Here is a 21,726-nt window from a genome sequence, read left to right as displayed (position 1 = left end):
GGGGAGACCGTCGGGGGATGAGAAGATGGAAAATGAAGCAGGGGGAGCAAAGAAGGAAGGAGAGGAAGGAGTAGTACATGAAGGTAGGAGAGAGAGAGGGAGGGAAGGAGTGTGAGTTTGAGAAAGTGAAGAAAGAAGAGCTGGAAGGAGATCAAGAGGGTGCATGTGAAGCAGGAAACTGAATGAAAGGGTAAAAGCCAAGAGATGTTACAGATTAAGATTTAGTAATAGGATGGCAGTCTGAATAAGAGAAGGGCAGAAAGGAGGAAGGGAAGGAGAGGGAGAGATAGAGACAGAGAGGGACAGAGAGAGCAAAAGAGAGACAGAGAGATGCAAGGGGACGGTATTCTGTGCCAAAGAACAGGGAAAATTTGAAGTGCCTGTTTGATTTGGAAGATCATAGATCTAAGGAGTTGAAAGACATTTTAGGATTCATCAATTCTACCTCCCACATAATGCGAAAAACCCTTCTCCAACAAAATGATGGTCCCCTAGCGTCTACTTGAATAGGTAATGAGCGCCCCCCAGAAGTTAATTTACGACTGTTTACTCATTCAGTCTCATTCTGACAATGTGCCCTCCACTGTGGTGGTGAAGCTATTAAAAAAAGAGAGAGAGAGACACACACGCACACACACACACATTATGACCTTGCACCTATTGTTGCCATTAAAATAGATTTCAATATGCAAGTCCTATCTCCTAGAGTCTAGGTTTTTTCTTCCTGCAATTCAGGTAGGAACCCATTTGGTGGTATATGTTTGAGTACCAAAACTAGCAAGTGGATTCTGCCCAGATGTAGGGAGCAGATGTGAAAGATGAAGCCCACAGTCCAATCTATATAGATTATTTTTCAATAAGATGGAACTTTACTAAATAATCACTATGTTGTATAAGTTTTAAGAAAAAAATATGATTAGAGCAAGATGAAAAGAAATAGAACACCTAGGTAAAAGTCAGGAACTTTCTGATAACTTCGACTGCTATTCCTAAATATCTGGCTTTCATTTCTACTTTAAAGAAATCCTTTAAATGCTCTTGCCTGTGATACTTCTAGGCATTGTAAAACCTTTTAGCCTACTTAAAGCTTCAGTCAGCCAAAGCCAAACACTTTCAGCTTTAGCTGTTACACCCTTTTGATAGTTTCTTTCATGGCCTGTAATAACTGAGTCATTAATAGCTGAGCTTCTCTCAGCCAGCAACCACTGATCCCTTCTCAACAACCAGATTCAGATAAGACCTCAAATACCCTTTCTCTAGCTAAACCCTCTGTGTGTTTACATTTTCTCTGCCACTTCGGAAACAGAGAAGATGGAAAAAAGATCACATATTTTCCCCCATCTACCTGGGATCTTCTGACTCTCACTTTCCAATGGGAATCTGGTTGCCTAAGTTACTAAATTCTAAGTAGGCTAGCTCCTACTTACTCTATGCAGCCTACTCTCTGGCTTCCCCCACCTGTCTAAGGAACAGCTAATTAGCCTTGAAAAGATTGTCTTTAGTGAAGCAGACCTCTCCAAAGTTCTTGAACAGCGATGCAAAGATTATACAGAGAATTCAAGATCCTAGATCAGAGGTTAGCAAGCTTTTTCTGTAACAGCCAGAGAGTAAATATTTTAGGCTTTGTAGGCCCTATAGTTAAACTACTTGAGCCTCCCATTATAGCTTGAAAGCAGTCATAGACAATGTCTAAACAAAATAGGTGTGGCTATATTCTAATAAAACTTTATTTGTGGACACTAACATGTGAATTTCATATAATTTTCATATGCTGTGAAATATTCTTTTTCTTCTTTTACATTTTTAATGTAAAAACCATTCTTAGCTCACAGACTGTGCAAAAACAGGCAGCAGGCCAGATTTGGTTTACAGGCCATAAACTGCCGATCCCTGCCATAGATGATTAAATGCCCAAGTATGCTACAACAGTAAGTTGTACAACAGTAAATAGTATAGGTCTAAGAAGAAAGACATTGTCTAGGACTGAAAGAGTCAAAAGCTTCCTGGAGAAAGTGGGATTTGGGTTGGATAAAGGAAGGGTAAAATTTAGACAAATGCTAGAAGGAATGGGGGAAGGAGGAAAAGGTGTCGATCTGACATCTGGGTGATAACAAGAAAAAAATGATGAAAGAAGACTGAGGTTTATGATAGGGAAGTGGCAGGAGATGTGTGAGGGCCCTGAATGTCAGAATAAGGAATTTAAACCTTACCCTTGTACAAATGGCATTTTTAGATTATTCTTGCAAGGAAAACATAGGACTGATTTGACAAGAGAAAGACCAAGAGCAGGGAGAAAAAGATGAGGATGTCATAATAATACAAAGTGCTACAGTCTGGGTGACTATAGTGACAGTAACAGAAGAAAAGGGACAACATCAAGAAACATAAGCATAAGGAATCAATAACAAGATTTAGGAGAGGATTCAAAGTGACTCTTGGAATGGGGACCAGAAAATTGGGAGTTATTCAATTATTCACTGGCTATTAAACACACATTATGGCCAGGACTTATTGCTAGGTGTTGGGAAAAGAAGACCCACATGACATAGAACCTACAGTCTAGAAGGGGAGAGACGGTCATGTGAACGTGAAGGTGCAATATTATTATGGGTGCTGTGGTGGAAGTCTGGGCAAGTGCAATGAGAGTCCAGAAAAAGGAATAGAATGAGAATAATAATCTGAACAGGCATCATAAGGAACTACTAAGAATAGCAAGATCCCATGCATGGAACTGGAGTTAATTTGTGAAGACATTCACATACTAGAATGAGGATAAATGAAATCAGGTATGTAAAGGCACTCTGTAAACTGTGATGATAAAATGTGAGCTATTTTTACATTTTACCAGAACCTTGTGACTAAATGAACTATGAGGGAAGAACACAGAAGAAGAAAGGTGAGGAGGTTGAAATTGAGCCTTAGAGAAAAACCCATAGTTTTCCATAACCCGTAGCCTTAGGAAAAATGAGAATCCACCAGAGGAGATAGAAAAAAGAGCTATTAGAAGTACAGGTTGAGGATCAGGAACGCATAACATCATAGAGGCTAGGGAGAAAAGGCATTTCAAAGAAGATAATGTGGTTGTCAGGGAGTCAAAGCAATAGGGAGGTTGATTGGGAGAAACATAAGAGAAAGCCCATTGAATTCAACCGGTCACCAGAGATCTTTGGTGAATTTAAAGAAGATCAAAACCAGATTACAAGGTACAAAGGAAAGGAGGTAGCCTGAACCCTTCCTATTCAAAGAAGTGTTTGTGCCAAAACTTGGGAGGCCAAATAGGATAAAGCAGGCCCAGACTGGCAATTTGGCTCAGTGGACACCTGAGTGAGGTTGACCACATGTCAACTGCAAACGTGGCAGGTAAGAACAGCAGGCAGCAATTGTTCAGAAGGCAGAAAGGAGTCAGGGATCAGACTAAAATACTAATGAGTATCCTGTCAGAAACTCAGAACAGCAAAAGATAATCAGCTATGAAAGACAGCAGCTAAGAAGGAAACAGGAAATGTACCCAGATGACATGGAATGTACCTTACTAAAAAATGCCTGGAAAAATAGATACCCATTAAGTATTTGTTTAATGAATGAATGCATTCTCAAATAATAACATGATGCCACATAGAATGAACATGAGTTTGGAATCAGACCTTAATTCATATCCCAGCCCATTTATTCACTCTGTAAACATTTATTATCTGTGCTTGGAGTATACAAGACCCTAAGTATCCAAAAATAAAAGATGCAGCTCTTGACTTCAACTCACAGTTGATTGACAGTCAGAAAGTGACAGTTGCTCTGCAATGTGATAAGTGCTGTGACAAATGTGTGAGCAGATGTGTAGCTCTAACCCACAGGCTCCCAGAGGTGATCTGCTGTACTCAGGCCCAAAGGGCCAAAACGATCAAGAGGACCTGGTGGGGGGATGTGTGGTGGTTTGGAAGTGGGGTGTGTGGGGCAATTCCAATCAGGCTGAATAATAAGGGCAGATGTTCAGAGGTGTGTGAGCATAGCTTGTTCAGGGAACTCTAAGTGCTTAAGCACAAAGTATGATGTGTTTGGTCAGGGGAGGGAAGTGGGATAAATGAAGGCAGAGTGATAAATAGGGGCCAGATCACAAAGCACTTTGCGTGGCATGCCAAAGAGATTGGATTTTATCCCAAAGGTGATGAGAAGCAAATGAAGAATTTTAAGCAGGGGAGAGACATGATCAAATTTGCATTTTAGAAACAGCAACAGCATGGAGGATGGGTTGGAAATAGATGAAGCTGGTCTTAGGGAGAATAATTTAATTTAATAATTTAATTCCACTACTTGCAGTGATAAGTGGAAAATGATGAGGGCCTGAACTCAGCTAAGAGGTAGTGGGTATGTAGAGGCCAGGAGACAGGAAAGACAGGGCATGGCATCTGATCCTTTTTAGGGAGGGAGAGAAAAGGGGCTAGGTGACTCCCTGGCTTCTGGCTTGACATCAGGGAGAGGGCAGCAGTGGAAAAGAAGGAAAGGAAGAGGGTAAGAGAATGAATATGTATTGACTTCTTTCCATGTTCCAAGCACTGTGTAAGGAAGTTTACATATATCACTTTATTTAATCTTCACAACAAACCCAGCTAGTGGGTATCATTAAACCCTTTTTTTCCAGATAAGAAAACCAAAGTTCAGAGAGTTTAACCTACCAGGCTACAACCAACACAGTTGTTTTTCAGAGCCTGGCCTAGGACAGGTATGTTGGAAGAGGGTAAGGACATCAGTTAACCCTGAAAGCCTGTTCATCATGGATGCCAGGGGCATCCTGCAGCACATCTCCCAGTCTCAGTCTGCTCAGTGGGAGAGACCATGAAGCCGGGGGAGCATTTCTGTACATAAGAAGAGCAAGGTCAGAGAGGTGTGTTCCTAAGACAACCCCATCTCAAAGAACTGCAAGGTGGACTTCTCCAAGAACAAGAAAGCTCAGGGCCAGGGAATTCCCTGGCAGTCCAGCGTTCATGTCTCTGCACTTTCACTGCCCAGGGCACAGGTTCAATCCCTGGTCAGGAAACAACAACAACAAAAAAGAAGGCTCAGGGCAACCCCTGGGCCCCAGGTGAAGGGGCAGCCCCGGGCCAGAGCATCTCTCTTCTAGCCTGAACTTCTCCCTAATTCAGTACTGAGCTAGGAAAAGGAAGTCAGCCTCCCTTCCCCAGTCTGGGAATGGCCCAGCCTGATGATATCTGACTCCCATGGAGCTGGGTCTCAGTGACTTCAAATAATTAGGAAAGGAACCAAAAAAAAAAAAAAAAAAAAAGTAATTCAGCTAGCAAGAGCTGGAGTCAAAATTTGAACTTAAGTCTGTATGACTCCAAGCCAAATGCACTCTCTATTGGCTTGGCCAAAAAGTTCGTTCGGGTTTTTCCATAACATCTTACAGGACAACCCAAAAGAACTTTTTGACCAACCCAATACTTCCTCATGTTGGGATAGTCACCAAGTTAGGTTGTGTAGGAGAAATTAGTTTGTGGGGAGGTGACAGTGATTTCCATTTTGTTTTTATTTTTTCCGGTTTTATTGAGGTACGACTGACATGTAACATTGTGTAAGTTTAAGGTGTACATCATAATGACTTGATATGTATATTTTGTCAAATGATTCACCTCACAGCTACAATTTTTTTCCTTGTAATGAGAACTTTTAAGATCTGCTCTCTTAGCAACCTTCAAATATACAATATAGTATCGTTAACTATAGTCATCATGTTGTGTACTACAACCTCAGAATTTATTTACATTATAACTAGGAGTTTGTGCCTTTCAACCAGCTTCACCTCTCCCCCCACCTCTGCCAACCACCAATCTGATTTAATCTGATCTTTATTTCTATGAGTTTGGGTTTTTTTTTTTCTTGGCCGCCCTGTGTGGTATGCGGGATCTTAGTTCCCCCAGGGTTCAAACCGGTGCCCCCTGCAGTGGAAGCGCGGAGTCTTAACCACTGGACCACCAGGGAAGTCCCCGAGTTTGGTTTTTTTTTAGATTGCACATATAAGTGAGATCATACAGTATTTGTCTTTCTCTTCTTCCCTTAGCATAATTCCCTCAAGGTCCATCCATGTTGTCACAAATGGTAGCGTTTCCTTCTTTTTTATGACTGAATTAAATATATATCATATATTAAATAGATATTATATATTATTTATGTATATATAAATATATATATATATATATATCTCACATCTTCTTTATCCATTTATCTATTGATGGTCACTTAGGTTGTTTCCATGTCTTGGCTATTATAAATAATGCTGCAAAGACCATGGAGATACAGATATCCCTTTGGGACAGTGATTTTGTTTCCTTCAGGTAGGTACCCAGAAGCGGAATTACTGGATCATATGGTCGTTCTATTTTTAATTTTTCGAGGAACTTCCATACTCTTTTCCACAGTGACTGTACCAATTTACATTCCCACCAACAGTGCACACAGTTTTCCTTTTCTGCACATCCTCACCAACAATTGTTATTTCTTTTCTTTTTTTTTTTAAATTTTTTATTTATTATTATTTATTTATTATTTATTTTTAGCTGTGTTGGGTCTTCGTTTCTGTGCGAGGGCTTTCTCTAGTTGCGGCAAGCGGGGGCCACTCTTCATCACGGTGTGTGGGCCTCTCACTATCTTGGCCTCTCTTGTTGCGGAGCACAGGCTCCAGACGCGCAGGCTCAGTAGTTGTGGCTCACGGGCCCAGCTGCTCCGCGGCATGTGGTATCCTCCCAGACCAGGGCTCGAACCCGCGTCCCCTGTATTGGCAGGCAGATTCTCAACCACTGCGCCACCAGGGAAGCCCGTTATTTCTTTTCTTTTTTCGTGTGTGTGTTTGTTTATTGAGGTACAGTTGATGAACAGTATTACATAAGTTTCAGATGTACAACATAGTGATTCACAATTTTTATATTTCTTGTCTTTTTGATGATTGTCATTCTAACAGGCGTGAGGTGATATCTCATTGTGGTTTTGATTTGCATTTCCATAAATATTAGCGATGTTGAGCACGTTTCATGTACCTGTTGGCCATCTGAATATCTCCTTTGGAAAAATGTCTATTCAGGTCCTTTGCCCATTTTAAAATTGGATTATTTGGGTTTTTTGCTATTGAGTTGTATGAGTTCCTTATTTATTTTGGATATTAACCCCTTAACAGATGTGTGGATTGCAAATATTTTCTCCCATTCTGTAAGTGGCCTTTTCATTTTGATCATTTCTTTTGCTATGCAGAAGCTTTTTAGTTTGATGCAGTACCACTTATTTTTTTATTATGTTGCTTGTGCTTTAGGGATCATAAAGCTTCACTGTAGACATACTGAATTTGAGATGCCTATGTGACATCCAGGTGAAGTCATCTAGTAAACTATTGGGTATAGTAATCCTTGTACAAGTTATTTAAACTCTCTGGCCTCAGTTTTCTCATCTGTAAAGTGGTGATATTACTTATGTTTTAGGGTTAACACTGGTAAGGATTCTTACACAGTATGCTGCTCATAATAAGAACAAATTAGTGAAGCAATTAATACCTATAATATGATACATGATCTTTACCACACAATTTAGAGTTTGATTATATATTTCCTTGTAAGATCTAGGAGTTCCATTTACTTATGCAATCTCCATAATCAGTCAGTAAATTCCTTGATAATAGGAACCCTCTCTTTTATCCCTTTCCATAGTGCCTCACCACAGAGTGGGTACTTAATAACTTATTGCTAGAGTAAATCTGCAACTGTGGAAAAGAATAGGGGCCCAAGTAGGGAGGGCCCTATACTCCTCCTGTAGTCTCTCTCCCAGTTGGTGGTACCACCATCCACTCAATCACCCATGCTAGGAACCTGGAGTCATCTTTAACTCTTCCTCTTTCTCAACCTAGACATTCTAGTAATCACCAAGCTCCAATTATTTCACCTCCCATGTATTTTTCAAAACCCTCTCCTCCACTATATCCTACCACTATCCTAGATCAGGCTTAATCCCTCACCTACTTTATGGCAAGAGTTTCTAACTGGTTTCTTTGCCTCCAGTCCTGCCCCCTCATATCTATCTTCCAAACAGCCAGTAGTTGGATATCTAGAATAGATCTGACCATGTCATTTCCCATCTTACCCTTTAAAAGCTTCCTGATGGACTTAAGTTGCTTTCTCTGGCACACGAGGTCTCCCATGAACCGGCCCTGCCTACATCTCAGCCTCATACCCCATCTCTCTAGACTTTTCTCTTCCCACTCCAGCCTGAAATGTTATGCTCCAGCAAGAAAGACCTGTTCGTGGTTCTACCATATTTACTTTTTTGTATCTGGCTTCTTGAACTTCTCAGGTTGTACCCTCTACCTGAACTACCTTTCATTTTTATCTGGCTAACTCCTCCTTATCCTTTAAAAATCAACTCAGCTGTCACTCCTCCAGGAAGACTTTCCTGCCTCCTCCTCAACACCTCTTTGCCAAAGCAGGATTAGGTGCCCTTCTTCTGTAGTCTCAGAATGCTCTGTGCATAGCGTCATCAGTGATAGGATTATATTTCTTTTCTTTCTTTTTTTCGGCCGTGCCGCCCGGCATGCTGAATCTTAGTTCACCAACCAGGGATCGAACCTGCACCCCCTGCAGTGGAAGTGCTGAGTCTTAACCACTGGGCCACCAGGGCAGTTCCCAATTATATTTCTTTATATCTATTTAAAGGTCTGTCTCTCCACTAGCATCTTTAAACTCCATGAGGGCAGGAGAGCATCTTATTCATCTTTTTTATCCTTAGTGTCTAATACATAGTAGGTTCTCGGTCAGTATTTGTTGATTGAATGAGTTAGTATGAATTCTCACAGAGTCTCACTCAAGCAAAGATACCAACAGATGCATATGCATAAATATGCTCACCGACTCCCAAGGACCAGATCCAAGCACCTGTGTTCTCTGGAGCTCAGCTTCCTTCAAAATGCAGTAAGTTATACATAGTTGGATGTTGCACCTACTTGAGATGAAGGGGACCTAAACAAGGCTCTTTTTAACCCAATCTCTTCTCTCTGTCTCTGTCTCTCTAAGTGTATTTTTATGGCTCTAGACTCCACTTGGGTTTTTAACTCACTGTTAGAGTATCATTAATTATAATTTAACCCTTAACTGAAGAAGCAGACGATACGCCAAAAAAGAAAAAAAGAAAAAAATGCTGTATTCTAGTGGGAGAAGACTACTATATTAGTGCAGAAATAACAAACACCCAGGGAGATGTACAGTGAGAAAGACCTTTCAAAGTGAAAGACTGAGATTTGGACCTTATTCCAGTGTGTGTGGGATCGGATTTATCCAACATAGATGTATCCAACGTGTTACCCATCCCCAAAACATCCAAATAGCTTTTGAAATTACTTTTTCTGTTCATAAAGGTTGGGAGAGAGAGTGCATGTGTATGTGTATACACACATACCCACTTTTTCTTTTAGAAATTCCTTTTTAATTTTTTTAAATTTTTATTTTATGTTGGACTATAGTTGATTTACAATGTTGTGTTGGTTTCAGGTGTACAGCAAAGTGATTCAGTTATACATATACATATATCAATTCTTTTTCAAATTCTTTTCCCATTTAGCTTATTACAGAATACTGAGCAGAGTTCCCTGTGCTATATGGTAGGTCCTTGTTGGTTATTTATTTTAAATATAGTAGAGTGTACCTGTCAATCCCAAACTCCCAATTTATCCTTCCCTCCCATCTTTCCCCTTTGGTAACCGTAAGTTTGTTTTCTATGTCTGTGAGTCTGTTTCTGTTTTGTAAATAAGTTCATTTGCATCATTTTTTTGGATTCCATATGGAAGCGATATCATATTTGTCTTTCTCTGTCTGACTTACTTCACTCAGTATGATAATCTCCAGGTCCATCCATGTTGCTGCAAATGGCATTATTTCATTCTTTTTAATGGCTGAGTAATATTCCATTGTATATATGTACCACATTTTTATCCATTCGTCTGTCGATGGACATTTAGGTTGCTTCCACGCCTTGGCTATTGTAAACAGCGCTGCAATAAATACTGGGGTGCATGTATCATTCCAAACTATGGTTTTCTCCAGATATATGCCTAGGAGTTGGATTGCTGGATCATACCGTAGCTCTAGTTTTTTGTTTTGTTTTGTTTTGTTTTTTAAATTAATTAATTAATTTATTTATGGCTGTGTTGGGTCTTCGTTTCTGTGCGAGGGCTTTCTTCTAGTTGTGGCAAGCGGGGGCCACTCTTCATCACGGTGCGCGGGCCTCTCACTATCGCGGCCTCTCTTGTTGCGTAGCACAGGCTCCAGACGCGCAGGCTCAGTAATTGCGGCTCACGGGCCCAGTTGCTCCGCGGCATGTGGGATCTTCCCAGACCAGGGCTCGAACCCGTGTCCCCTGCATTGGCAGGCAGATTCTCAACCACTGCGCCACCAGGGAAGCCCTAGTTTTAGTTTTTTAAAGGAACCTCCATACTGTTCTCCATAGTGGCTGCACAAATTTACATTCCCACCAACAGTGTAGTAGGGTTCCCTTTTCTCCACACCCTCTCCATCATTTATTGTTTGTAGACTTTTTGATGATGGCCATTCTGACTGGTGTGAGGTGATATCTCATGGCAGTTTTGATTTGCATTTCTCTAATAATTAGCGATGTTGAGCATATTTTCAACTGCCTCTTGGCCATCTGGACACATACACACTTTCTACATTTGCAAAAATATTCTTCAGTGACTATGGAGCACTAGACAACCCCAGTGAAGGCTCCTACTTCTGATTCTTAAGCTTATGAATTAGATGTCCTTCATCTTGGCTCCATACAAACCAGGTACATAATTTGCAGGGCCCACTGAAAAATGAAAATGCAGAGCTCCTTGTTCAAACATCATTAAGAATTTCAAGACAGGACCTCCCTGGTGGCACAGTAGTTAAGAATCCACCTGCCAATGCAGGGAACACGGGTTCGAGCCCTGGTCCGGGAAGATCCCACATGCCGCGGAGCAACTAAGCCCGTGTGCCACAACTACTTAGCCCGAGTACCACAATGGGCTGAAGCCCGCACGCGTAGAGCCCATGCTCTGCAACAAGAGAAGCCACAGCAATGAGAAGCCCGCGTACCACGACTACAGAAAGCCCATGCACAGCAACGAAGACCCAACGCAGCCAAAAATAGATAAATAAATAAATTTATTAAAAAAAAAAAAAAAAGAATTTCAAGACAGCGGCAACATCAGAGCATTAAACCAAGCCCAAGATCCCTCTGAGCACAGAGACTGTGTGACTGCACAGGGCACACTCCCATGATGCCAGCGCTGGTGCAAGAGCCCCCAGATCAATCCCATATATCTAATGTTTTAGAGGCCATTCTGATTTAATTCTCAGCCCTCCCTTGTTGGGAAGTGGGACCTCTTCTAGCTCTTTACATAAGCCCTTAATTAGACCCCAGTCTCTTTTGAAGAACTTTCCTTTTGGGAGCTTTGTACAATTGTTATGCCTATTCTTTTACTGTTGACATACTGCATGTGAAAAAGCTCGCTCTCTCCCTCTCTCCTCAGCAATAGGGAAAATCTACATGTATCTGATAAGGAGCAGTTTCTATCCTCGTTTTCCAGATACTGAGGGCCGTAATCCCTAACTCTAAACACTAGCAGCTCTTGAGCTCAAGGGGAAAGCAGGGTCAGAGTGGGAAGAGAAGCAGGTAGGAAAACTTTTGGGGTCCAGAGACTAAAAGCAATAAAGTGCAGATAATGCAGGGGGTCAGGCCGAGGGCAGGTTTGGGAAGAGGTTCTGCAGGAGGGGAAGAAGGTCAAGGGTGGTCCAGAGCTGACTGATAACCCCTCTGACATTCAGGGGCCTGTGACAGCCACTGCAACACCTGAAGCCAGGGCCAGTGAGGAAGATGAGCCAAGGAATTGTGTGGTGTGCAGGCACTGAGCCACAGGCTGTCACTTCAATGCCCTGCCTTTTGAGGACTGCAAGGGTTCCTTCAGGTGAGAACCTCCTCCCCAACAGAAACGCCCTCCCAAACTGCCTGCCAGGCAGCCTTTAAGCCCTGGCACATGCCCAAGCTTGTCCAGTTACATCACTCCTGCATCCTGAAGCCTAACTACGCTGTGGCTAGCACACTACAAATTGCCAACCTCATCACTTGTATAAACATGAGGCAAAATAACAGAGGGAAGGCTGAGTGCTTGTCCTATGGACACAACCCCTTAGTCAAGGGTACTCACTACCTGCAAAGCACCAAACTAGTACAGCATCAACTAGGCCTTCCTGACTGATTCTGTGCCCCCATGGAAATGCTTGAGATGTGTTGTATCCTCTCTACCCCTAGGGACCTCTGGGCACAGCTCTGTCACCACAGATTTTTTTTTTTTTTTTTTTTTTGGCCACTTGGCTTGCGGGATCTTAGTTCCCCAACCAGGGATTGAACCCCAGGCCCTCGGCAGTGAAAGCACATAGTCCTAACTGAAACCGTGCACCTCAGATTGGGACTCGAACCCAGCCTAGACCGATTGGGACTTGAACCCACGTGTCTGGGCCTCGAACCCGGCCAAAACTCAGAATGGGACTTGAACCCTCTCGGCCAGGACTCGAACCCGGCCAAAACCCACGGTCTTCCAACTGATATCACATACCTGGTTTCAGGACTTAATGAAGCTCAGGTTCTTGATGTCTCATCGCAGAAAGAATTCAGTGAGAGACAAAGCGATAGGTAAGAAGTGGATTTATTTAGAGAGAAGCACACTCCACAGACAGAGTGTGGGCCATCTCAGAAGGCGAGAAAGGCACCAGGGTATGGGGTTGTCAGTTTTTATAGGGGTGGGTAGTTTCATAGGCTAATAAGTGGGAGGAGTATTCCAGCTATTTCAGGAAGGGGTGGGGATTTCCAGGAATTGGGCCACCACCCGCTTTTTGATCCTTATGGTCAGCCTTGGAACTGTTATGGCACCTGTGGATGTGTCATTTAGCTTGCAGATGTGTTACAGTGAGCGTATACTGAGGCTCAAGGTCTAGTGGAACTCGACTTGTCTGCCATCTTGGACCCATTTGATTCTAATCAGTTTATGTCATGTCCTTGGGCTATGTCATTCTTTCAAAGGTTGTGCCCTGCCCCCTTCCCTCCTGTTTCATAGCCACTGGACTGCCAGGGAATTCCCACCATAGTTTCTTTTTGACCATTTCATTTCAGCCCCTCACATACCTACCTGCTCGCTGCCATCCCCAACCCTCACAATGTCTCTGTCCTCTCAGGCGAACAGTCAGCAAAAGCACCGGTCTCACGTGCCCCTTTGCTGGAAGCTGGAAGGTCAACAAGGCCCAGAGGCGCCACTGCCCAGCCTGCAGGTTGCAGAAATGCCTAGATGCTGGCATGAAGAAGGACAGTGTGTTGGCCCCCTAACATCCCGAGAATCCACTATGTCCCTCCACTGACTATGCTTTGCCCTTGCTCCCACAGCCTATTCTCCACAGGGCAGGCAGAGTAAGCTTTCTGAAACAAGTCAGACAATGTCACTATTCTGCTCAAAAACTCCAAGGGCTCCTCCTCTCTCTTATGGTCCATGATCTCATGGTCCAGCTCCTCCATACCACCTCTCAGATTTTACTTCCTACTCTTCCCCTTGCTCAACCCATCCCAGCCACACTGACGTCAATGCCATTCTCAAACACACCAAGCACACTATTCTCAAGACTGTTGTAACTTATACTTGCACTTGCCATTGCCTCTACCTGGAATGCTCTTCCCCTAGATATTTATATGGCTTGCTTTTACTCTTCCATCTCTCAAATATAGTGCCTGTCACTTAATAGGTACTTGATAATTGTTGAATTATTTAATGTTTTTTCTCTGTGCCAGGTAATAAGGCTCTGCCCCCAAAAGATACTGTAACTTGCAATCAACTTAAAGTAACAGAAATCAACTTGTCCAAGTCCACTCAGCTGAAAAGTTGTAGAGTCAGTATTCACCAGACCCTTGCTTTCTCCATGACGTCACACTGCTTTTCAATATGGAGCAGTGGAAAGGAAACTGTAGAAGTCAAAAAATCTTGAATTCAGTCTATATCACATAAGGATTTTGTGACCTTGGACCTGTCACTGGAATGTCAGTCTGTTTCTGAAAAATATGGATAATAACACCTGCCCTCTCCACCCACAGGATTGTTTCATTCAGTGAGACTTAACCTCAGAAGCTTTGAAATTATAAAGCTATGCAAACATAAGGTGCTGTTTTTGGTATCACGGGCCCCCCCTCTTCAGTGCTCCCCCAGAAGCCAAACATCTCCCTATACTGTTCCCACTTTATTGTCTATCCTTTTTTTCCTTCCCACAGTGCATTGTTTTCTGCTGCAGTGACTCACAGGTCGGGGAAAGTGTACAGGAACTCCCTACCACCTGGAGCCCCTGGGACTTCAGCCAAGCCCAAAGAGGCCTCAAGAACTCTCCTCCAGGGCTTCCCTGGTGGCGCAGTGGTTGAGAATCTGCCTGCCAATGCAGGGGACATGGGTTCGAGCCCTGGTCTGGGAGGATCCCACATGCCGCGGAGCAACTAGGCCCGGGAGCCACAACTACTGAGCCTGTGCGTCTGGAGCCTGTGCTCCGCAACGAGAGAGGCCGCGACAGTGAGAGGCCCGTGCACCGCGATGAAGAGTGGCCCCCGCTTGCCGCAACTAGAGAAAGCCCTCGCACAGAAACAAAGACCCAACACAGCCAAAAAAAATTAATTAATTAATTTAAAAAAAAAAGAACTCTCCTCCCTCCCCTGCGTCCTTCATTACGCAGAGTGTCCGAGGGCCCCAGACCAGGGGCTGACAGAGAAAGGTGCTCTCTGCTGGTCTCAATAGCTTTGTCACATCCCTTCCCCGGGCACAGTGATCCCATGGGCAGAAGCCCGGGCGTTGCGGTGAGCAAGACAGGCCCGGCGACGGGCACAGCAAGCGTCGATGCAGCTGAGGAGCAGAGAGCTAGTCCAGACACTGCTGGGGCCCAAACTCGCCACATGGGCACCACGTTTGACCAGTTTGTGCAGTTCAGGGTGAGCATTTACAGGATTCAAGCTGAAATGTGACCAAAAGGTGCCCAAGGAGGCTGGCCTGAGGGAGGGGGCTGTGTGCCATGCACCAACAGAGGGCAGGACTTCTCCAGAACCCCAGCCGAGGCAGACTCCTTAGCCCGGAACCCTTCCAAGATAAAGCTGGAGAGGCCTAAAAGAGCTCCCTAGGACCGGGGCCTCTCACCCAGGCTCTGATCTCTGCAGCCTCCAGCTCATCTGTTCATCCATCACCAGCGCCGCCCACCCAGTTCCCTGTACTGCCTCTGCTCACGCATTTCGCAGACATCAACGCTTTCATGGTACAGCAAATCATCAGGCTCACCAAGGATCTGCCCCTTTCGGTATGTGACCTCCCCTTACCTTTCAGGAAGAAAACACTCCAGTAAATTATAATCCCACCCTCACCACCCCCACCCTCCACCAAAAAAAAAAGGTCACTAACCAAACTAACCCATCGCTCAGCCTTTTCAAGTACCAGGTCTTGAATTCCCAGCTTTTTTAAGTGTCTCAATCAGAACTGGGAGTTCCTCTCCCTCTCTGAAGTTCAGGCTAGAGTCTAAACAGCAGGTTTCCTGCTCTGGCCCATGGAGGACCAGATCTCCCTTCTCAAGGAAGCAGCTGTAGAAATGTCACATTGCACTCAATACCACTTTCTGTCTCCAAACACAAAACTTCCTCTGCGGGCCTCTTCGCTACACAGTAGAAGATGGAGTGCATGGTGAGATGGTGCTAGAACAGTAGAGGGCATGCATCCCTTTGGTATGGTATGTGGCGAGGTGACCTGAAGGCTCCTAAGCCTGGTATCTCCCACAGTGGGGTTCCAGGAAGAGTTTTTTGGAGTTCTCTTCGGCTTCCATAGGACACTGCGCCGACTGCAGCTCCAGAAGCCTGGAGTATGTGTTCATGGTTGCCATGGCCCTCTTCTCTCCTGGGAGGCATCCCCCAAAGCCCAGAAGCTTTTGTTCCACCACCTCTGCCCAAACTCCCAGCCCCCTGAATCCATCCATCCAGGTCTTTTAGTCTTCAAACCTGTGGAATGGGTCTATCCCAGTCTTGGCTCCCCAGGGCACCATGCAGGTCACCCGCAACCTCCCACCTTGTCCTTCCCCACTCCCTATCTTACAGACCGGCCTGGGATAACCCAGAGAGAGGGGACTGATAAGTTGCAAGAGGAGATAGCGCTGACTCTGCAGGGCTATATCAAAGGCCAGCAGCAAAATCCCTGGGACCAGTACAGTGGGACTGGGCGCGTGGAGGCTGCGCCAGGGTGGGAAGGAGTTAGGGAGATACTGAACTCAGAATGAGTGCTTTTACTGTTCTTTCCTTTGGGAAACCAGGGCCCCTGGGGGTCTAGTCTTTCCCTCCCATCTCATAGAGTTCCGGCATTCAAATTGCTCCTACTGCTGTTTCATCTCACTTTTTCCAGATTTTTTTATTCAGGAGAGATGCAAAGTAGTAGCTCACAGGCTTGGTATAATAGCATTCCTGAGATTGATGACATCCATCACCTCACCAATCCAACTCCTCCAGACTAAAACAGCCTTTCAAGAACCTTGTTCACTCTCTTTCCTTGGCCCTTCCCCTCCTCTCCATTGGTCCAATTCCTTTAATTTTTCATTCCCTTTGAAGTTATGGTCGTTCAGTTTCATGGCCAACGCCAGTCCCTGGTTCAACAGTCCATGATCTAACCAGACTCTGAAGTACATTCCACTTCTGTTTTGCTTATTCCTCCATGTGCCAGTTTGGCCAGGAGAGGGTTGCTTTATACCATAGAACACACCCACCTTCTAGAACCTGCTCTAGAAGGCCAGATCCTCAGATTCCACACAGCTGAATATCTGGCAGAGTCTGGGGCTTTCTTCACACTTGGCCCTCTGAGCTCTGGGTTCAAGAAAAATGGCATGGTGAGAGAAGTCAGTGTCAGATAGAGGCCCCACTTGGGACCTTTGGAACTTTTGATACATTTGTCACATCAGAGCATATTTTCCCTAGTGTTCAGACCTAGCTTCACAGAGAGGCAGTTTAGGGGGTCAGGGCCTCAGGACAAGACTCTCAGCTGCCTATCTCTCTCCTCCTTCCCTGGTGACCCCGAAGGTTTCTATATGCGAAGCAGCTGGGCCTGTTGGCTGAGCTCCGAAGCATTAACAATGCATATTGGTACCAAATCACGAACATCCAGGGGACTGTCCACCATGGTGCCACTGCTCCAGGAGACCTGCAGCTGAGACCCAGTTCGCCTCCTTCCCCAGCCCACCTGGACACGCTAGACTGGAAAGGGGAAAATGCTCGGACCAGAGGCTGGAGCCAGTAAACAGGGAGCCCACTGGTTGCAATGAAAGATTAAAGATCTGCCTCTTCATGCGGTAATGGGGAGAATGAGGCGTGGCCATGGGGACAAAGTTGTTCTCTGGACGCACAGAAGACGGGGAAGGAGGAAGCCTCAGGGCTAAGAGGTAAAGAAGCTCCGTCTGGGAATAGGTGGGCCCCACTTTCTGAGGTCAAAGATTTAGCCCTTCAGCCCTTCTTTCCCAGCCTTGGGAAACTCTGGGATGGAAAACAGGATGGGGACCTAATCCCATGCAGATTTTTCTGCGCTGAAGAGGAAGAGACTGGGAGCTTTAATCCATAAGGAAATGAAGGAGGTGGGAGTGAGGGGAGAAAATGCAGCCAGCCAGACCCCTTAATCCTTCTCCCTTGGTCCAGAGCCATAAGAGTGTGGGAAGATGAAACTGGGGCTGATGGCAGAGGTGGGAGCCTCAAACCACTGCCTCAGCAGCTGCCTCTGTGGCAGCTCCAGTTCGGAGGAGGGCATGTATTGTCCCCACTCTGCTCCTGGGACCTAGAGGTCACCCAGCAAGGTGGGCTCTTGAGAGGGGCCTAGTTCCTGGCCCCAGGGCACCTGACCCAGAGGTTCCAGCTGTTATGGGGGCTGGCTCTGGGACAACCTCAGCCCACAGTGATGCTGAAGCCACAGTGGAATCTGTTGCGCCAGTGATTAAGGAAGGCTCCAAGGGCGAGGGTGACGGGCAGGGGGGGCATCTTCTTCTCCAGCACAGCACCCACACACCAGTTACTGTCCACCAAGCCTGTTGGGGAAGAGAATATACACTAGGTTATCTAACAGGGCTCGGAGAAAGGGGCCAGCAGAGTAAGGTGGGGCTTCCCTCCCGCTGTCCCCCACCCCAATCCCTCAGCACCTCCGAATGTCATCTGAATAACCCTCACCTCTAAATACCATGTTGGCCTGGGGCAGAGTCAGGTGGTAACCAAAGGAGAAAGTTGTGTCTTGTAGCCTCGTATTTGCCTCAAACTCCACTCCAACCTGAACCTGAGAACCACGGGCAAGGATGGGAGAGGGATCTTTCTCAGTGAAGACTAGAGGAGTCCTGACAGGGCATCAGCAGAATGAAGGTGCGCGTGAAACGTATATGTAGCGAGGGTAGGAAGAATAGTGGGTCAGCAGGGCCTGTGGAGGTTGGGAGGGGCTTGTTGGGGCGGCGGATGGGATCAGTAGACTCACCTGTTCATTTGCCTTGTGGTAATAACTTGCATGGGCCCCACCTGATCCCACGTTCAAGGTAGCTACCCAGTGTACAGCTGTCAAAAGCAAAGTACAAGTGAAAAGGAGTGTTACTGTACTAGCACACAGGCCAGGACCCCAGCCAAGTCCAGACTTTCCCTCCCTGTCACTCTTCCTCCTCACCCCATACCCGAGTACTTCCCAGCCAGTGTCAAAATGGCCCCCTCTTCTCCTGGCCGCCGGTGATAAACTAGCTCTCCTCCCAACACCAGCCGATGAGTGAGGCTCTGCAGGAAATGAGCGACCATGATCACTGTGGGGTGGGGAGACATGGAGTCACTCATAGAGACAGGCCCTCTACCTGACCCCCAGCAGCCCCCCACCCCAGCCTGCCCCAGAAAGTTTCTTTTCTAATCCCTGAACTGTACAGACAGTGAAGAGGCATAGCCAGCATTAGCAAGCGGGCAGCCAAGACAAAAAGAACCCTGTACCAATTCCTCACCCGATTCCCCAATCAGGTCAGGATTTCCTAGGGTCAGAGTGGCTGTGTAGTCATCTCCCCGATACTCGCCATCAAACTGCCACGTCAGGAACTTGGCCTGCTGCGTCTGGGTAGGGAGAGGGAGAAGTAAAATCTCCCTCCCTCTTTATGATCACTGTTGCCTCTGCTCCTCCCCCTGAGCCCCCAGACCAGAACACTCATGGGGGAGAAAGAGGAAATGCTTCAGTAGATGAAGGCAGGAACCATGGGTCACCTGGAAGACAGCCTTGGCTCGGAGCCGCTCTGCCAAGAGGAGCAGGACCTGGGCGTTGAGGCTGCCACTGCTATCCATATCCCCGACCACAGTGGGGAACACCTGTTGAAGAGTGTCCAGACTAAGACTGAGCTGGGTGGCACCACTCAGCCTAAATCCAAATGTAGGATTTCTTTAACGGTACCCAGCGCCCCCTAGTGGAGCCACAAGGACAAACTCCCAGCTCATCACAGAAATGTTTCCCCACCCTCTCCCATTCAGCAGAAACCCGGAGGAGGTGCCCTGCCCATTCTTCCCCATAACACACACATTTCCTCCTCCTCTACACCTGGGTCCTAGCTGGGCTTTTAGGGAGATAACCCAGGTGTGTGGAGCCCTCACCTCCGTTGGGCTAAGTTGCCAGTCCCCTGCATAGGCCGCATGGAGGTGATAGCCCGGCAAGCCCAGAGCACTCATGTGCACAGTGTGAGCCACCTGAGGAAAGAGAAGTTAATGGAGGAGAGAGCATTTCTGCTCTATTTCAATCCCCCATCCCACCCTTCATTTTGTCCCCATCCAGCAGGTCTTTTAAGAAACCCAAACATTCCAACATATACAGAGGGTCACCAGATTAAAAGCAACAACTCCCACAGGCAAAGGAAGTAAAGAGAGCCCCCATATTCTCTCTCTTTTGTCCCATATAGCCTGGCTAAGGCTGGAGTACAAAGGAAAGGAGAAGAGGATCCAGAGACAGGCAGGGAGGAATTGAAAGGAGGGGCCAGAAAAGTGGGAGCACCTGGAAATGGCTGCTCAGAACCTTGTTGACAACGAGCTTCACTCCCTCCATCTGTGCTGGGAATACATCTGAAGCGGGTGGAGGGGAGGGGAAGGGAAGGAATAAGCACAGACAAGGAACCCCTACCGCATGAAGTAGTCTCCCCTTTCAATCCCATAGAAAGTGCTTTGGAGGAATTGACCTCCTTTCAAGTCCTGTAACAGGAAGTGCTCCGCTCCACTGAGCACCTGATCCTCCCTGAGGCTGCACGCCCCAGCTGTGATCTCCCCCTTTCTGCTCCCATCACTGGACACCCACCATTCAAGACCCTCCCCTTCTCTGCCCCTTCAACTTGAGACACCCAGATGCCAAGTTCTCACCTTTGCACAGCCGGTGCAGCTCATCGAAGCTCCCAGGGCTGGGGAGAGGTTCCTCTCGACGGGGGCTCCGGCGGGGCAAAGCCCCCATCGGTGCCAGGCCCAACGTGTTCCCCATTTCAGTTCAGAGGTCAGGGGAGGGGCCGGGGTTCGCCTGGGAAAGGACGCTTTTGCTCCCTCTACCCCGCACGGGCCCCACGCCCCATTATCCGGCTCCCCAGTCCCAGAAACTTCCACATGGCCCGACGCTAGACCTGGAACAGGAAAAGTGGGGGGAGAGGGCACCGGTGGGGAGCTTGAACCCAAGCCACACTCCCATCCCATCTTTAATCCCTCACCCCCACCTGTCACCCCTGTACCCTCCCCCACTCTCTAATCCTAGCCTCCACCACAGACCTCACCCAGCTTCCTAGCTTTTCTGCTCTTCATTCCTATGCCTCAAGGCGAGGCTTGCAATGGAGCAATAACCCTTACCGTCTCATACCATCATGCTGCCCCTTTCCCCCAGGCACACCCCGGTCATCTTGATGGGGGCAGCCATCTTGAATGATGGCAGAACTGCGGCTTCACGTTGCATTCCCAGCGTAGTCATGAACACCATCTTGGAACCGGGCGAAAAAAAGATTTCAGAGACCCAACCCTCCCTTGATTGGGCTCCGCCCAATCGATTAAAAAAAAAAAAAAAAAAAAAAAGCTGCCTGGCTGCGGAGCATGGGCCAGTGGGAGAGGAGGACGCAAAGGAGTGACAGACCTCTCTCATCCAGAGAGCTCTAACCCCCGCACTGCAGAGACAGACGGGACTTGTTGGTAGCTGCTTAGACTTACTCAAGTGGATGGCCTTAGATCGCCCTGCCTTTCCAAGGTCGGGAAAAACCTTTGAGCGTGCAAGACACTAGAGGGAGCATCTTGGAGCTTGAGCCACTGAAGTTCCCTCCACCACATAGCCTGGAGACGCGTTTTGTGAAGGGTGGCGGAGGGAACTACTGTGAAAACTTCTTTCGAACACTGCTTCGGAACGCCCCTAGGCGCCCCGCACCCTCCCAGGCCCTGGGGACTCCTCCTCACAGTCCTGAACAGAACACAGTACACCTCCAAATGAGTTCGACGCACAGGTACAGCTCTCCGTAGGAAAATGGACCTACACTTCCCTCTTGGAGGTCTGCACCTCTCAAAATTGGCGCTCTTGTCCTCTTGGTAGAATGGGAATGGGTGTGAGAATTTGGGGTAGAGGAGCAGGGGCTGCAGCCTTAATTCTAGCAGAACTATTCCCTGAAACAATTGACCCCC

General features: G+C 46.5%; 2 protein-coding genes across 3 annotated transcripts; one reads left to right on the top strand and one right to left on the bottom strand.

The window, feature by feature from the left end:
• The first annotated feature begins 11,728 nt into the window (after positions 1 to 11,728).
• On the top strand, positions 11,729 to 17,258 carry NR1I3 (nuclear receptor subfamily 1 group I member 3). Its single transcript, XM_068537613.1, is given in 14 exon segments — positions 11,729 to 11,737; positions 11,832 to 11,971; positions 13,236 to 13,366; positions 14,853 to 14,957; positions 14,960 to 15,015; positions 15,238 to 15,268; positions 15,271 to 15,378; positions 15,601 to 15,658; positions 15,660 to 15,751; positions 15,847 to 15,923; positions 15,925 to 15,961; positions 16,156 to 16,264; positions 17,128 to 17,212; positions 17,214 to 17,258. Coding segments are annotated over 14 exon segments (1,083 nt in total).
• Positions 16,440 to 21,015, bottom strand: TOMM40L (translocase of outer mitochondrial membrane 40 like). Of its 2 annotated transcripts, XM_068541142.1 has the most exons (10): positions 20,914 to 21,015; positions 20,443 to 20,693; positions 20,084 to 20,151; positions 19,690 to 19,782; positions 19,309 to 19,410; positions 19,056 to 19,161; positions 18,744 to 18,866; positions 18,554 to 18,630; positions 18,259 to 18,361; positions 16,440 to 18,119 (listed from the first exon to the last, which is right to left on the bottom strand). In XM_068541142.1, exons 2-10 carry the CDS (start codon positions 20,555 to 20,557, stop codon positions 17,980 to 17,982), a joined length of 927 nt encoding a protein of 308 aa, XP_068397243.1. In that variant the 5' UTR covers positions 20,558 to 20,693; positions 20,914 to 21,015; the 3' UTR covers positions 16,440 to 17,979. The 2 variants fall into 2 exon arrangements, with proteins under 2 accessions (XP_068397243.1, XP_068397244.1); XM_068541143.1 differs by lacking the exon at positions 18,744 to 18,866.
• Positions 21,016 to 21,726: the final 711 nt, after the last annotated feature.

This window comes from Eschrichtius robustus, chromosome 3 (assembly GCF_028021215.1).
Source record: "Eschrichtius robustus isolate mEscRob2 chromosome 3, mEscRob2.pri, whole genome shotgun sequence".
NCBI lineage: Eukaryota > Metazoa > Chordata > Mammalia > Artiodactyla > Eschrichtiidae > Eschrichtius > Eschrichtius robustus.
Note: the sequence above shows the minus strand (reverse complement) of the source record. Positions and strands in the feature narration are given on the sequence as shown.